Source organism: Ovis canadensis, chromosome 12, assembly GCF_042477335.2.
Source record: "Ovis canadensis isolate MfBH-ARS-UI-01 breed Bighorn chromosome 12, ARS-UI_OviCan_v2, whole genome shotgun sequence".
NCBI lineage: Eukaryota > Metazoa > Chordata > Mammalia > Artiodactyla > Bovidae > Ovis > Ovis canadensis.
Genome location: NC_091256.1, coordinates 71,676,852 through 71,693,243, shown reverse-complemented (window position 1 = coordinate 71,693,243; position 16,392 = coordinate 71,676,852). Strand labels below are relative to the sequence as shown.

At 39.0% G+C, this 16,392-nt stretch overlaps 1 protein-coding gene across 2 annotated transcripts in view; it reads right to left on the bottom strand.

Moving 5' to 3' along the window:
- TDRD5 (tudor domain containing 5) overlaps positions 1–16,392 on the bottom strand; it is an 86,763-nt gene that overhangs the window by 6,305 nt on the left and 64,066 nt on the right. For both annotated transcript variants that reach the window (XM_069544931.1, XM_069544932.1), the window contains exons 12-17: positions 12,809–13,009; positions 12,166–12,324; positions 7,887–8,051; positions 4,974–5,156; positions 4,075–4,218; positions 340–520 (exon numbers count right to left, since the gene is read on the bottom strand). In XM_069544931.1, the coding sequence (XP_069401032.1) occupies positions 340–520; positions 4,075–4,218; positions 4,974–5,156; positions 7,887–8,051; positions 12,166–12,324; positions 12,809–13,009 (1,033 nt within the window). The remainder of the gene's footprint in view (positions 1–339; positions 521–4,074; positions 4,219–4,973; positions 5,157–7,886; positions 8,052–12,165; positions 12,325–12,808; positions 13,010–16,392) is intronic.

Sequence of the window (16,392 nt, the reverse complement as noted above, 5' to 3'; positions counted from 1 at the left end):
ATGACTGCAAAGACACATGAAGCTTTTCAGAGTGACAAAAATGTTCTATTATCATAATTGTAGTGCTGCCTACAGGACTGTACACATCTGTCAGAACTCACAGAATTTCATACTTAAAAACTGGCAAACTTTAAAGTGCATAAACCTGATCATCTCCCCAAACTGCAGAAAACAAGAAAAGTGGCAAAGTAAAAAGGAAGAACTAAGTCCAAAAATAACACGAGGACTTGAGACAAATGCTAGTGTTTATAATTTTTCAAGTTATGTTCTGAAAAATATAAATCAAGGTTTTCAGCAACACGGCCAACCACTGCATCTGTCCACTGTCTGTCAACCTACCTGACCCAGAACTGACCAACGCGGGAGGTGAGGACAGCTGAATTTGCTTTGGTGGAGTCTGAGTGTTGCTAGGCTCAAACTGGCCGCCTTCTGCTGACTGCTGTGACTGGATAAGAGAGATGTAGAACTCCTCCAGTTTGGGCAACACGGGAGAATCTGAGGCACTCTTGACATTTGATTGCTACAGAATGGGGGAAATGGGGCAAAAGCATGAAAAGTCACTGTTAATTTAACCGTAAGAACTGTCTATTTTGTTTCCTCCCTTATAACAAAAGAATATTTTCATATCATAAATAAAACTCCCTACTTTTCAGAGTCTAGATACTCTCTGGAAAACAAGTCCTTCTCTAAATGAGGGACCATGAGTTTAAGAAGTGTTTATTGAACATGTATTATGAGCAAACCTGGTACTCAGGACTGCTATGCATAGCCAGGGAAAAATGGCAGGAAAAGGAGAGAAATAACATTCACTGAGCACTCAGTGTCAGGCACAGTGTCAGGCTGCTGGCACATGTTTCTTCACTGAAACATCCAAACGTTGTTCTAGTTTAGGTGTCATTGGGTCTTCTGCATGGCATCTTATTCACTTAGCAGAATGCTTTTCGCAAGAGGCGGAGCAAGTTATCCAGTGTCAACCAATAAGGGACAAGACAGAGATCCAAACTCAGGCTCACCTATGCACTCCCTGCTCCATCACACCACCTCAGTAGATACGATCCCTGTCCCTGAAGAGCTCATGGTTTTCAGCTAGGGAAACAGAACCTGGCCTGCAGGTGCCTGTGAAGGAGGCATTAACTGTGTCTGCAGCATCAGCAACACTCTAGGAGAACACAACGGCTTTAAAGGAAGGAACCTCAGGAGAACTGACAAAATGGAGTACTAAAAACCGAGGTTTGAGAGGAAAAGATGGAATTCCCAAACAAAGCCTCAATTTGGGCTAAAGTGAATGAAGTGCCAAGGTTTAATCAATAAATCCTGTATCTTCCTACAGAGCACTGCTGAAATAGTTACAGTCTAGGGTGACTCAGAGCATTTATCTTCTAACTGGCATTAGAAGATAAAGTGACGGTAACTGGCATTAACACAACTAGGTGCACCTCATTCAGTTCAGTTCAGTTGCTCAGTTGTGTCTGACTCTTTGCAACCCTATGAATCACAGTATGCCAGGCCTCCCTGTCCATCACCAACTCCTGGGCCTCATTAGGAGCTGCCATAATAAACCCACATAAGTGGCTTAGGGTCTGGGATCTGCCTAGAGTAAACTGAAACAAAAATTATATGAATAGAAAATGTAGCTTTGTATGTTCTTTAGACTGGTGTGTTAAGACATTCAATATCAGTTGGCTTTCCTTTTCTCTTCCATGACAAAAAACCTTGTTCATTTTTAAACATGGCTGGCAAGGATATGGCTTATATAATTACATTATATACAAATGGCTGTGCTTCTTTTTTGGGGCAGCAAAAATGAAATCTCTAAAAGCCCACGTAGTTACCTTACCATATAATATGCTACTTCAGGAAAGCAAAGACCTAGATTCAAATTTTTGCTTAATTTATGCAACTTCATGTGTGTGCTTTAGTTACCCTTTAAGTTTATTCTCTCTTAAAATGAAGCTTCAATGATAATTAAGTTAACATTAATATGATAAGCTTTTATGGCTGGAAAGATCATTAGTCAAAATCAGTTTTTGCAGATGGATACACTAAGGCCCCAAAAGGCAACTTGCTCAAACTTGTGGTAAAGATTAAGCTCTAGATTATAGAATTTCGAGGCAATTGTTTTTTACACTAAACCCTGCTGCCTATTTTTAGCAGTGTGTGAAAGTATGTGTTAGTTGCTCAGTCGTGTCCGACTCTTTGCAACCCCCTGGACTGAAGCCCACCAGGCTCCTCTATCCATGGAATTCTCCAGGGAAGAATACTGGAGTGGGTTACCATTCCCTTCAGTCAAAATCAGAAATAGTTTTCTAAAAGCTGTATCTTTTTCCTTTCCTGATAAATATGATTTTGAAGAAAGACAAATTGCTAAAACACATTTAAGATGCATTCTGACACTTTTTCACTCTGAAAAACAGAAAAGAACATTGGTGAATGCCTACTAAATTTGTATGCCACTATGAAAGCAAGTACCTGTGGTCAATTTAAGCATGTAAGTGAAAAGTTAAGAGCAGTTTAGAACATTGCTGTTCAAAGTGTGATTCATCACCAAGCAGCATCAGCATCACCTGTAAGCTTGTCAGACATGGAGAACTTTAGTCCCCAGCCCAGATCTGCTCAATCAGAATCTGCAGTCTCACAAGACTCTCAGGTGATCACTATGAACACTGGTAGTTCAAGATGCATTGCTCTGCCAGATTCTCGCTCTATAGTTATCAATGAAAAACTCCTTCACGGCTGTCTGAAAATACACCCTTATGGAACCAGAGGTTAGTGGCAACTTGCAAGAAATATGTTCATGATTCGTAAAACATTAACGCATATAATCAAAAGCACAGCCCCAAATCACAATAACATAAAACTTCATGCCCACTAGGATGGCTATAATTTTAAAAATTAGATAATAACAAGTGTTGACAAAGATGTGGACCAAATGGAAACACTCTTAGATTGCTGATGGGAATATAAAATGGTGCAAATGCTTGGAACAGTCTGGCAATTCCTCAAAATACTAAACAGAGAGTTACCGTGTGTGTGTGTGCTTAGTCGCTTCAGTCATGCCCTACTCTTCATGACCCTATGGACTGTAGCCCACCAGGCTCCTTTGTCCATGGGATTTCCCAGGCAAGAATATTGGAGGGGGTAGCCATTCCTCTCTCCAGGGGATCCTCCCAACCCAGGATCAAACCCACGTCTCCTGTGTCTCCTACACTGCACGTTTACTGCTGAGCCGCCGGGGGCTGGGGGAGTGAGCCTAGATTTATTACCACAGAACCTAGTAATTCAACTCCCGGGTATATACCTAAGAAAACTGAAAACATACATCCACGTAGAAACACATACACGCATGTCACAGCAGCATTATTCATAATAGCAGAAAAGCAGAAATAACTCAAATGTTCATCAGCTGATGCATGGATAAACAAAACAACTTTATCTTTAAACTAAATCTGTGCTTTTAGAAACCTACATTTACGGAACAGACTGTTTTATGTAATAAAGCATACTTTATCAATAATCTCATGCAAAGTAATCACATCCTGCAGAAAATATATCACTCAGAAGGTTCATCGTCCACAACTCTGCTTTTTTAACAAGTCTAGACATGAAGTCCTTCATTTTCAGTGTACTGCACAAAAGTACAGAGACCATTAGCCAAATTTCATGATTCACACAAATTGTCCTCCTATTTTCAGGATGCTCATAAAATATTTGAGAAACACAAAACAAATGAATTTTATTCCAGGGTTAGTGCTTTCCACTAAAGCAACAGAAAAGAGATGATTGGGCAGATGATTGGGCAGATACAGAACTTGAAATGTATGGCTAAGTGAAAATATTTGTTTTTCTCTATCCCTAATGTTTAATCAATCTTCTAATGCTAGGCTCAGAATTTTCTTCTGGAGAGATAACTATAATAAGATAATTGAAATTAATTTTTAAATAAACATACATTTTTACATATATGTAGTCTACCAAATGCTGAGAGAGGGATCATTCACCAGAATCTCACCTTCTAAAACTGAAAGCACTTCCTCATAAAAAAACCTGTCACAGTAGCACTCATTAGACACTTACCTTTTGAATCCTGGTTGTGTCAACATGTTTTTCTTGAGCACCCAGTCCTTCTGGTATTTGAACTTCTACCTTCATTCCATTTACAAGGCCTGAAGGCTGCCATGAATCATCCCATATATCTTCGGGTGTAGAAAAACACCAATCCTACAGAGAAAAAAATACTGCAATACTAAACGGAGATACAGAGCCACGTGATTCATATGGAGGGTAACTTGGGCAAGGTAAAGGCAAGAAGGTAGTGTATACTAACTGAACAAGAAAAGATATTAACATTCTAATATCAATGTGAGTTTTCTCTCTTGCTTTACTGGTCCATACCCAACACACTGAATTCCTTTGAATACATAGATCTCATAAAAATAAGTATGATTCTGTTTGTAGTATCATCTTCAATACATTTTTCATGGCTAGATGATTTTTCTAATCATTCAGTATTAAAACGGCACAAATAAGAAGCAGAATCTTAATGCTGATGTATCTTCTTTTTTGTAGCCAGTGGGAAATAAATTAAAATTTAAATATATAGGGTCCAATATTAGTAAATATACTCAGATCCAGATATTATAAGGTTAGAGCAACAAAAATTAAATTAGGGAAAACACTTTATTTCTAGTTTCTAAGACCTTGACTAGGTGCCAATGATAAAACAAAAATTGTAATGACTGATAGGGTAGATAGACACAATATGTCCATGGTTTACTCTCCCGTTTCATCTTGTCTCCATCCCTAACACTGTCTTCTTTGCAGGGAGGGAGGGGCTAGGAAATGCATTCTTCTGAATTACTGTCTGAGAAATCCACATGAAATGCAGAATGTGCAGCTTTTCTGAGGCTTGGACAATTACATTAACAGTTCCTTTTGCAGTAATGATTTTCTTTATGTTTTCCCAAGGATCTAACCTTCTGTGGTATTTCTTTACATGATGAATATGGTTTCTTTCCACCAAGGCTTGAGGTAAACAAGTGGGAGGCAGCATCGCTTTCTTTTCCCATTTTAGCCTGCAAAGGTAACCAGTTCTCATCCCAAATATCATCACCTATGGTTACTGACTCCAGGCATGGCATTCCAGTGGGGATCTCATCCTAGGCGACAAAGAAATACTTTAGTTTATTGTTCCTATATGAATACATTTTGAAATTTAGCTTTACAATTTTTCCTGACTCTAGGTAAAGATGGCAGTTTGAATATACAATTCATTACGTTCTCCCCTTCAGACACAGCACCAAAATAAAATAGATTCAAGGTATAAACTTACAGTCAAAGAGAAATAAGAGGGGAAAACATCACCTATGTTCTGAATACAGGAAATCAGACAAGGGACAACTTGTTAAGTAATCCTGAGAAAGTGGAATCCTGAGCTTTTAGGAGGAAAATCTGAGAAGCAACCCAAGCTTATACCATAAATACTGCAAAAGTTCAGGAATTACTCCTATGAAGTTTTTTGGAATTGAGGGTATAAAGAGAATGAAAACAAGAGCCACTCATTTAATGTCAGCTCATGAGGCTTAATACCAGAAAAACAAACAACCCCATCAAAAAGTGGGCATAAACAGACATTTCTCCAAAAAAGACAAGACATATGGCTAATAAACACATGAAAAAATGTTCAACGTTGCTCATTATTAGAGAAATGCAAATCAAAACTGCAGTGAGGCATCACACTGGTCAGAATGACCATCATCAAAAAGTCTACAAGGGTTCAGCATCAGTTTTACAAGAAATGTTAAAGGGGCTTCTTAAAGCAGAAAAGATCACAACTAGACATATAAAAATTACAAGAAAAATCTCAATGTGCAAAAGCAAACATATGGTAAAGGTAACAGATCAACTACTTATAAAGCTAGTAGGAAAGTTAAGAGGAAAATTGTCTGTTATCTACAATAAGCAGTTAAGAGATACATAAAACAAAGATGTAAGATATGATATCAAAAAATATTTTAAAATTCAATAGAGAAAGCATAGTCTTTCCAACAAATAGCACTAAAACCACTGAAAATCCATAACCTTAACCTAAATCTCACCCCTTGTACTAAAATTAAATCAAGATGTTTTGAAACTGAAAACACAGTACATAAAAGAAAAAACTGATATACTTTCTCAAAATTAAAAACCTTTCCTATATGAAAGACGCCATTAAGAGAATGAAGCTACAAGTGGGAGAAAATATTTGACAATCACAAATCTGACAAGGGGCTATCCAGAACATATCCAGAACATATAAAGAATAACAACTCATTCAAAAAATGGGCAAAAGACTGTAACAGGCATTTCACCAAGAAATACATGTGGATGGCAAATAAGCACATGATAAGATGGTCAATATCACAGTCATCAGGGAAATGCAGATTAAAACCACACTGTGATACTACTACTGCATACCTATGAAAATGGTTAAAAATAAAAATTCCTGACAATATCAAGTGCTGATAAGATACGGAGCAACCGGAACTCATATACTGCTGGTAGGAATGCAAAATGGTACAGCCAGTCTGGAAAAATTTGGCATACATTTATTTACCGCATGAGCCAGCAATCTGACTCTTGATTATGTTTATTAAAAAGCCTACACATGAATATTTACAGAAGATCTATTCATACCAAAATACAGAAGATCAACTCATACATTAAATAACCATAATGTCTTCAATGGATGCATGGATATCCAAACTATGGTATATCCATACCATACTACTCATCATCAACATAAATGAACTATTGATACATGCAACGATTTAAATGAAGGTACTGTGCTGAATCAAACAAGTTTCTATTGGGAAGTTACATATCACATGATTCCACTTAATTGACAGTCCTGAAAAGGTAAAACTATGGTGACAGGAAACATAAATGCTTGCTAGGGGATTAGGGATTTGGGGAGATGTGATTATAAAGGAGTAGCATCAGGGAGTTTTTTCAGATGATGGAACCATTCTGCATCCTGATTATGGTGGTGGTTACATAGATCTATACACATATTAAAATTGATAGGACAGTACTCTGAGTACGAAGTCAATTGTTTACTGTATATTCACTTAGAAAGCAGTATTAACACCAGAGAAAATAAAAGTTTTGCAGGAAAGGAAAACTTGCCATCACATATTACTTCACTGTATATAGCATTTACAGAGTCACAATAACAAAATATTCAATGAATGGTGATCTAATAGAAAGTTTGACATATTAGTAAGATGATGAGAGAATAGAAAGGATATTTTTGTCTGGGGCGGGGGACAAGAGATGAAACAGAACTAAACCTTCATCTCTCATGCTGGGAAGGCCATACATGCTTAAAACTGAAAAATAAGGAAACAACAATATAAGCATGCTAGTTAATGAAAGAAATAGAGACAAATTCCAAAAGAAGATGTTAAAAGAAATGAAAATGGTTGCTCTGTGAAATAGGAAATGAAGGGGAAGGGGTTATGGGGAACTCTAAGCTGTGTGTACATAAACATTTGGTTTTAAGACAGCTGTGAGCACATGGACATTTGATTAAAAATATGCCCTCCAAAGAGAGCCGTCAAACATTTTTCTTGATGGGTCTTCCTAACACTATTTCTCAATACTACTTTCTAATCACTGCATAATTCTTAAAAATTGCCCAGAAGTCAGATAATGGCTTTTCTTTTTTGTGATCAAGGCTACATTGCTGAAACTTTGGTCTTGGTACAGGCGATCACCTGTAATTCATCTGTGGGAGATGCTCTGATGGCACCACAATGAATAGGGCATAAAGAGCTATTTTACTTCAGTCTCCTTCACTCATTAATTTATTAATTACATTTTTAAAAAGCTATATCCCCTTCTCCTACCTCATTTTCTTCTTTCAGATCCTTTAGCTCTGGGATGGACCACTTTGGATCTTCTTCACAGCTCTTATCTTGTATTTCCAAAGAATTTAATTTAGAATCCTTTAATAGCTCCTCTGAGGTGACTGATTTAAGGTGACTTAAAGTCTTTTCATCATTAATATCTTGCTAGTAGATAAGAAAGAGAAATTATTTTATTTTCTATAGTAATGCTGTTTCCAATATTTACACGCCTATAAATTCTGGGGGCAATTTTTCACTATGGTTCATACATATGCAACATCATTTTCTAACTTTAGGCACTGACCCTAGGTATTCCCATCCTGTTAAATTAGTTCAGGCCAAGGGCTTCCCAGGTGGCAAAGTGGTAAACAATCTGCCTACCAATGCAGGAGACACAAGAGACATGGGTTCAATCCAGGGTCAGGAAGATCCCCTGGAGGAGGAAATGATAAACCACTCCAGTATTTTTGCCTGGAGAATCCCATGGACAGAGGAGCCTGTGGCTACAGTCCACTGGGTCGCAAAGAGTAAGACACGACTGAGGACGCACACAGAGGTTAACAATTATTGAGTACATATTATGTAATGTGTACAGGGTAGCTCTGTGGGTATAAAGATGAATGCAACAGGGGCCCAGCTCTAAAAGAACTCAAATATAGCATGAAGATACACAATCAGATCATCACAGCACAGCCTTCAGTGTAGAGCCAATACAGAGATGTCACATTGACCAAAATAATACCGGAGAAGGAAGATGTCTGAGAACATGTAATAAAGGAGATAAATCAAACTGTTAGGATGCCTAAAAGAAAAGCAAGGATTAGAGGGAATCAGGTGTATAGAGGGGCTTCCCTGCTGGCTCAGCAGTAAAGAATCCGTCTGCCAATGCAGGAGACATGGGTTTGATCCCTGGGTTGGGAAGACCCCCTGGAGGAGGGCATGGCAACCCACTCCAGTATTCCCGCCTGGAGAATCTGCATGGACAGAGGAGCCTGGTGGGCTATAGTCCACGGGGTCACAAAAGAATTAGACACGACTTAGTGACTAAACAACAACAAAGTGTATAGAGGTAAGTTTATGTGCGTATATAGTATGCGGGAGTCTTGATACGTTAAAATACAGGTTGGGGTACAACAGAGAAACTTTAGGCCTTATCTCTTTGCAGAAAAGATGGCCTTATTTCATTTTTAGGACTGAACTATGATTATTTAAAGACATCAACACAGTGATGATAAGATATTCTAAAAACTCAAGTAATCAAGTAATAAGGACTAACAAAAATTCAGATTTCAGAAAGTTTTACAGGTTAAACAAGCCCAATTAATTTTAACTAGCTTTAAACTAAAATGAAATCTAAAATGTTGATATTGCTTGAAATATGCAGCAGTAAACATTCATACACATTTTTCAGAGTAGGTTAATCTCCCAGTAGTCAAATGGTCCTTTGAAAAAAAAATTTACTGAAATATAATTGATTTACAATGTTGCGTTAGTTTCAGGGGTACAGCAAAATAGCCTTTCCTTTTTATCTTTTCTAATAATGCAAGTCCACCAACAAAATAACATTATCCCTATAATTTAAAGTCATATATAAAAAACATACTTACAAAACAATATTTTCATATTTTATTCAAAGAATAAAGCTTTGTCATGTCTAGAAAAAATAAATTTGGGGACTCTCAAACTGAGCCCAACCTATACTTTTAGCTCAGTACTTATTGCCATGAGGAATATGAGACTTTGAAGACATGTCTATTTATTTGCTCATTTGCTGAAAAGTCATTTAACTTATTCACTAATGTGCATCACTTTACATATATCTAAAATGGGGATCTTAAAGAAATAACCTGGTAAAGTGGTTGTGAAGATTAATTAACTAGTACGTGCAAGTACTTAGAACAGCGCCTGCCACACAGCACAAGTACAGTAAGTGTCACTGTTATCTTTTTATCATGATGGTGTGATCACTCACCTAGAGTCAGACATCCTAGAGTCTGAAGTCAGGTGGGCCTTAGGAAGCATCACCACCAACAAAGCTAGTGGAGGTGATGGAATTCCAGTTGAGCTATTTCAAATCCTAAAAGATGATGCTGTAAAAGTGCTGCACTCAATATGCCAGCAAATTTGGAAAACTCAGCAGTGGCCACAGGACTGGAAAAGGTCAGTTTTCATCCCAATCCCAAAGAAAGGCAATGCCAAAGAATGCTCAAACTACCACACAATTGCACTCATCTCACACGCTAGCAAAGTAATGCTCAAAATTCTCCAAGCTAGGCTTCAACAGTATGTGAACCGTGAACTTCCAGATGTTCAAGGTGGTTTTAGTAAAGGCAGAAGAACCAGAGATCAAATTGATAACATCCACTGGATCATTGAAAAAGCAAGGGAGTGCCAGAAAAACATCTACTTCTGCTTTACTGACTATGCCAAAGCCTCTGACTGTGTGGATCACAACAAACTGTGGAAAATTCTGAAAAGAGATGGGAATACCAGACCACCTGACCTGCCTCCTGAGATATCTGTATGCAGGTCAAGAAGCAACAGTTAGAACTGGACATGGAACAACAGACTAGTTTGTTGTCGTCCAGGTTGTATACTGTCACCCTGCTTATTTAACTTATATGCAGAGTACATCATGAGAAATGCTGGACTGGATGAAGCACAAGCTGGAATCAAGATTGCCAGGAGAACTATCAATAACCTCAGATATGCAGATGACACTACATTTATGGCAGAAAGCGAAGAAGAACTAAAGAGCCTCTTGACGAAAGTGAAAGAGGAGAGTGAAAAGGTTGGCTTAAAACCCAACATTCAGAAAACTAAGATCATGGCATCTGGTCCCATCAGTTCACGGCAAATAAATGGGGAAACAGTGGAAACAGTGAGAGACTTTATTTTGGGGGGCTCCAAAATCACTGCAGATGGGGACTGCAGTCATGAAATTAAAAGACACTTGCTCCTTGGAAGAAAAGCTATGACCAATCTAGACAGCCTATTAAAAAGCAGAGACTTTGCCAACAAAGGTCCGTCTAGTCAAAGGTATGGTTTTTCTAGTAGTCATGTATGGATGTGAGAGTTGGATCACAAAGAAAGATGAGTGCCCAAGAACTGATGCTTTTGAACTGCGGTATTGGAGAAGACTCTTGAGAATCCCTTGGACTGCAAGATCCAACCAGTCCATCCTAAAGAAAATCAGTCCTGAATATTCATTGAAAGGACTGATGCTGAAGCTGAAACTCCAATACTTTGGCCACCTGATGCGAAGAACTGAAAAGACCCTGATGCTGGGAAAGATCGAAGGCAGGAGGAGAAGGGGATGACAGAGGATGAGATGGTTGGATGGCATCACTGACTCAATGGACATGAGTTTCCACAAACTCTGGGAGTTGGTGATGGATAGGGAAGCCTGGCATGCTGCAGTTCATGGGGTTGCAAAGAGTTGGACACAACTGAGCAACTGCACTGTGGTATAGAATAATACATAACAATATGATTATTATTACTGTGGGTAGGAGTTGCCACAGGTTTACAGAAAAAGTTAGAAATGAGAACACTTAAGAAACATCTGAAGTTTGTAGAGGGAAGAAAAAATAGCATTTGGATCCATGCAGGTAAGGTCACAACTGCACCAAGGTGGCAGCAGAATTCAGTATATGAGAGAAATTATGCAGGAAAAAGTATGGCTGAAATGAAGGTTTAAACCAGCAAATGATAAGAGACAAGGTAACTATTGAGAGTATTGTGTAGTTTCCAAACCTCCCCAGGTTTGCAAATGCCTCAGTTTCCTCATTGCTAAAATAAGGTTAATTATAGTCACTACAACTTCCCTGGTAGCTCAGCTGGTAAAGAATCCACCTGCAATGCAGGAGACCCTGGTTCAATTCCTAGGTTGGGAAGATCCTCTGGAGAAGAAATAGGCTACCCACTCCAGTATTCTTGGGCTTCCCTGGTGGCTCAGATGGTAAAGAATCCACCTGCAATGCGGGAGACCTGGGTTTGATCCATGGGTTGGGAAGATCCCCTGGAGGAGGGCATGGCAACCCACTCCAGTATTCCCGCCTGGAGAATCTGCATGGACAGAGGAGCCTGGTGGGATACAGTCCATGGGGTCACAGAGAGTCGGACACAACTGAGCAACTAAGCACTACATCACAAGTATTTTATGAGTATTAAATAATATATTAAAAGTGCCTTTTATAGTGTCTGGCATACAGTAAGTACTCATTAAATATTAACAATAATAAAAAGAATATGACAGTATTTGCAAAAAACCTCTTACCAGGGTATATAAGTCACTTTCTTTTGACTGTGGACTGATCTCTCGGTCTTCATTAAAATAGTGCTGCTGGGAATGATAGCCCAGCTCTTTTAGGACAATGTCCTCAGGCCTCACACTGGATTTAGTGTATAAAGCTAACGGGTTGAGGTCTCTGAAACCCTAGGATAAGAAAAAGGAGGAGGAAGAGTTTAGTTTCTCAGAAAAAAAATGGAAAGAGCACTCCATAATCCTCAAATGTTGTGGAAATGTATTATCTTCTAAAATTTAATAGAATTTTCCCCATACTGATAGTGCTTGATGGCCACAAAAATGATCAACACCAATATTAATGGTGATGTAGACACTGTTATCAATAATTAGAAAATAAGAGAGTGTTGCTCTTCTCTAAGAAAACTTCAGAGAATTAAATACCAGGGGGTAAGACAGAATTCTCCATTATTTAAAATAAAAGCACTCACATTCTAAAGGACAATAAGCCAAATGTAGTTTTCTGTGGTCATGAGAAAATTAAGAAAGTGCTGTAAGCCAGGCATCTCACAGTCTCTTAAAGAATCAATCAGATAACCTTCTGTATTAAATTCTCATACCTTGAAGGGTTGAGATTAAACAAAATACATTACAAAATACATTCAGACTGCTCCACCTTAGAAGGGACATTTTCTCGGCATACAATAGCATGACCCTCTGTCCTCAAAACGTGGTGGAAATAGACATCTTCGTTTGAGGATGTGTCACACAGGAAAATGTTCAGGATCCCATCTACATATTCATCCACTACCCCTACTAATGGCTTCAAACCACACAGCTTCTGGAACTGCAAAACAGCTCTGGATGTCCAATGTTCCTGAAATACAATCAAGATGTGAGATTAGATGACAGATTCAAACACCAATTATAAAAACCAAACCACAAATACAAGTGCGTTCCTAATGAACTAAAGATTTTAGTAGAAAAGTCAAACCATGAAAATATCAGAATAACACATTTGAGGATATTTATGATTTGGGGATGAGGAAAAGGAGAATAAAGGAAAAATGGTGAAAATGGGATTATGGGGAAAACTTATCTTAATGTGATGAAAAACTTCCATGTTTGGAAATGATTGAGTTAGATTATTGGACCAACCCTCCCACAGAAACTAAAAATTTTAGGTAAAATATTTTTAAAACATGTCCAAAAAGCATCAGAGAACAAAAGAGTAACACAGGTCAGGTCAAAATTAAAGGGAAAGTGGGAACTATTTTTGTCTTAAGGTTATCTGCTAATCCAGGCTAATCTGAACTTTGGTTTCAAGGATCTTACAGGTCAGAGGACAGAAATTCAAGCCAGTGTCTGCCCATGATAGAGAGTGGAGAGGAGTTTATTGAGTCCCTAGGGATACATGCTCAGAATAAGGCAAAAAAAGAAATAAATTAGCCTTCACATGGATTTGCAACTCAATTTTCACATCAACTGGGTGGTACACAAATCCTCACGTTGTTCATTTGAATTAACATGGTTCTAGACTGCTAGGTACCTGGCAGAAGAGAATGTAAATCTTTGTAGAGGCAGGCAAACTCAATCTATATTCTAACCAATTTTACAAAAAATTTTTAAAAAGTCAATAAACAGGACATAGGCAAAGATAAAAAGTATATAGAGACAACGAATCACAAATACAATATAACTAATACAAAATCTCAGAAACTTTAGATATCTGAATTTCCAGATGAATTACAAAACAAATAAACTTACTACATGTAAAAACAAACAAAAAATGAAATTAACTTGAAAGCTTCTGTAGAGATCTGCAATCTATTAAAAATCAATCTAGCAGAATTAAAGAATCGAGAGAATTTTTAGAAAGTAAAAATATAATAATAATAATATTTGAATTAGAAATTAGAAAGTAAAAATAGAGTAATAATAACCAAAAGTAAAACCCTACTCAAAGTGAAAGCGAAGTCGCTCAGTCGTGTCTGACTCTTTGTGACCTCATGGACTGTAGGCTACCAGGCTCCTCCGTCTATGGGATTTTCCAGGCAAGAATAATGGGATGGGTAGCCATTTCCTTCTCCGAGATCTTCCCAACCCAGGGATTGAACCCGGGCCTCCCACATTGTAGGCAGATGCTTTACCGTCTGAGCCACCAGGGAAGTCCCCAAACCCTAATAGGTGTATTCTATAACAGATTAGGTAGAAATAAAAAATAAACACCTATGGCTGATTCATTTTGATGTCTGACAGAAAACAACAAAATTCTGTAAAGCAATTATCCTTCAATTAAAAAATAAACTTCTAAAAAATTAGTAAACTGGAAGATAATTTAGAAAAATTACCCAGAATGCAACACAGAAGACAGAAATGTATATAGACTACAGAACAGAGGTTAAAAGAAGGTTTACCATGTTTTAAATTATGGTTCTACAAAAAGAGAGAAACGGGGGAGGGCTATGAATATGAATATAGGGAAAAGATAGTAACTGAGGAGATAATGGCTAAGAACTGAACTGAATGAAAAGTAAAAATGCACAGATAAAAATTCCAATGAACCACAAAGTAGGATACATAAGAATAAACCGACACATAAACATATTAAAACCGAAGAACAGTTTTCAGACTTCAGAAACATGGTAGAATAGTAAAGACTACCTTTGCCTCTCTCCTTCAATCTATATCCAGTGAAACATCCACAACTCACAAAACGTGCTTCTGCCCAGCACCACAGGGCACTGCAGAATTCCACACATCTGCACACCCAAAGGGAGATGGACTGAAATGCACAGAGGGGCGGGGGAACTGCAGACTCCATGCTGGCATCCTGGCCCTCTGGGTGAGGTCATGAACACACAGCTGCGGAGAACCTGGGGGCCACAAAGACGGCGGTGCGCACAACTGCGGCCACCTGACCGCCCCTGGCACCCACGGTCGCAGGCAGGAGCGGCAGCGGGGCCTGGGAGCCTGTCCCTCCAGCATCTGAGGAGCCCACGACCCCACCTGCACCCCCTTCATCACCTCTCCCCTCAGCAGGTCCTCTGTCTCAAGGGGAGCCCTGACACAAGCAAAGAGCCCACAGGCCAGATGACAACAGCGGCTATGGCAGAAGCAAGGCAGCGAAGACCCTGGTGGCACAAAAAGCAGGGACAAACAAGGCATGGAGCCACCCCTCTTACAGGGAAGGTGGAGGCTGGAAAGGGCCAACTCTCAAATACAACCAGAGGCCGCTCAGGTAAAAGAAACCAAAACCTTAAATGATTGCGCCACCTACTGGAGGAAATCGAACTCCTACTCTGTCATTCAACACCAGCTCGGGAACACCTGGTCAAACACCACCAAGACTCACAGCAACACTGTACCACAAAAAGACAGCAACAGTTCTCCAGAAACCAAAGGCATGGAATGCTTCAATTTAACTGTTAAAGAATTCAAAATAGCTGTTGCGAAGAAATTCAGTGAGCAGTGAGAAAGGCAGTTTAATGAGCTCATGAATAAAGTTAATGAACAGAAGGAATATTTCACCTAAGAGATTGAAACTCTAAAATAAAAAAGAAAGAAAGAACCAAACAGGACTTTCTTGGTGGTCCACTGGTTAACAATCCACCTGCCAATGCAGAGGACATGGATTTGATCCCTGGTCCGGGAAAATCCCACACGCTGCAAGGGCAACTAAGTCTGTGGGCCACAACTGCTGAGCCCTCATGCTGCGACTACTGAAGCCTGTGCACCCTAGAGCCCAGGCTCCGCAACAGGAGAAGCCACATACTGCAACTAGAGCACAGACCATTATCTCCCACCATATACACAAATCAACTCAAAAGGGACTAAAGACGTAAATGTAAGTGAAAGTCACTCAGTAGTGTCCAACTCTTTGTGACCCTACGGACTATACAGTTCTGGAATTCTCCAGGCCAGAATACTGGAGTGGGTGGCCTTTTCCTTCTCTAGGGGATCTTTCCAACCCAGGGATCGCACCCAGGTCTCCTGCATTGCAGGCAGATTCTTTATCAACTGAGCTATCAGGGAAGCCCGGGACTAAACGTAAGACCTGAGACTAAATAAAGCTCCTGGAAGAAAACACAGGCAGTATGCTCTTTGGCATCAGTCTTAGCAATATCTCCTTAGATATGTCTCCACAGGCAAGGAAAATAAAAGCAAAAATAAATAAAAGGGACTACACCAAGCTAAAAAGCTTTTGCACAGCGAAGGAAATTAGCAATATAACAAGTGAAAGTGAAAGTGAAGTCGCTC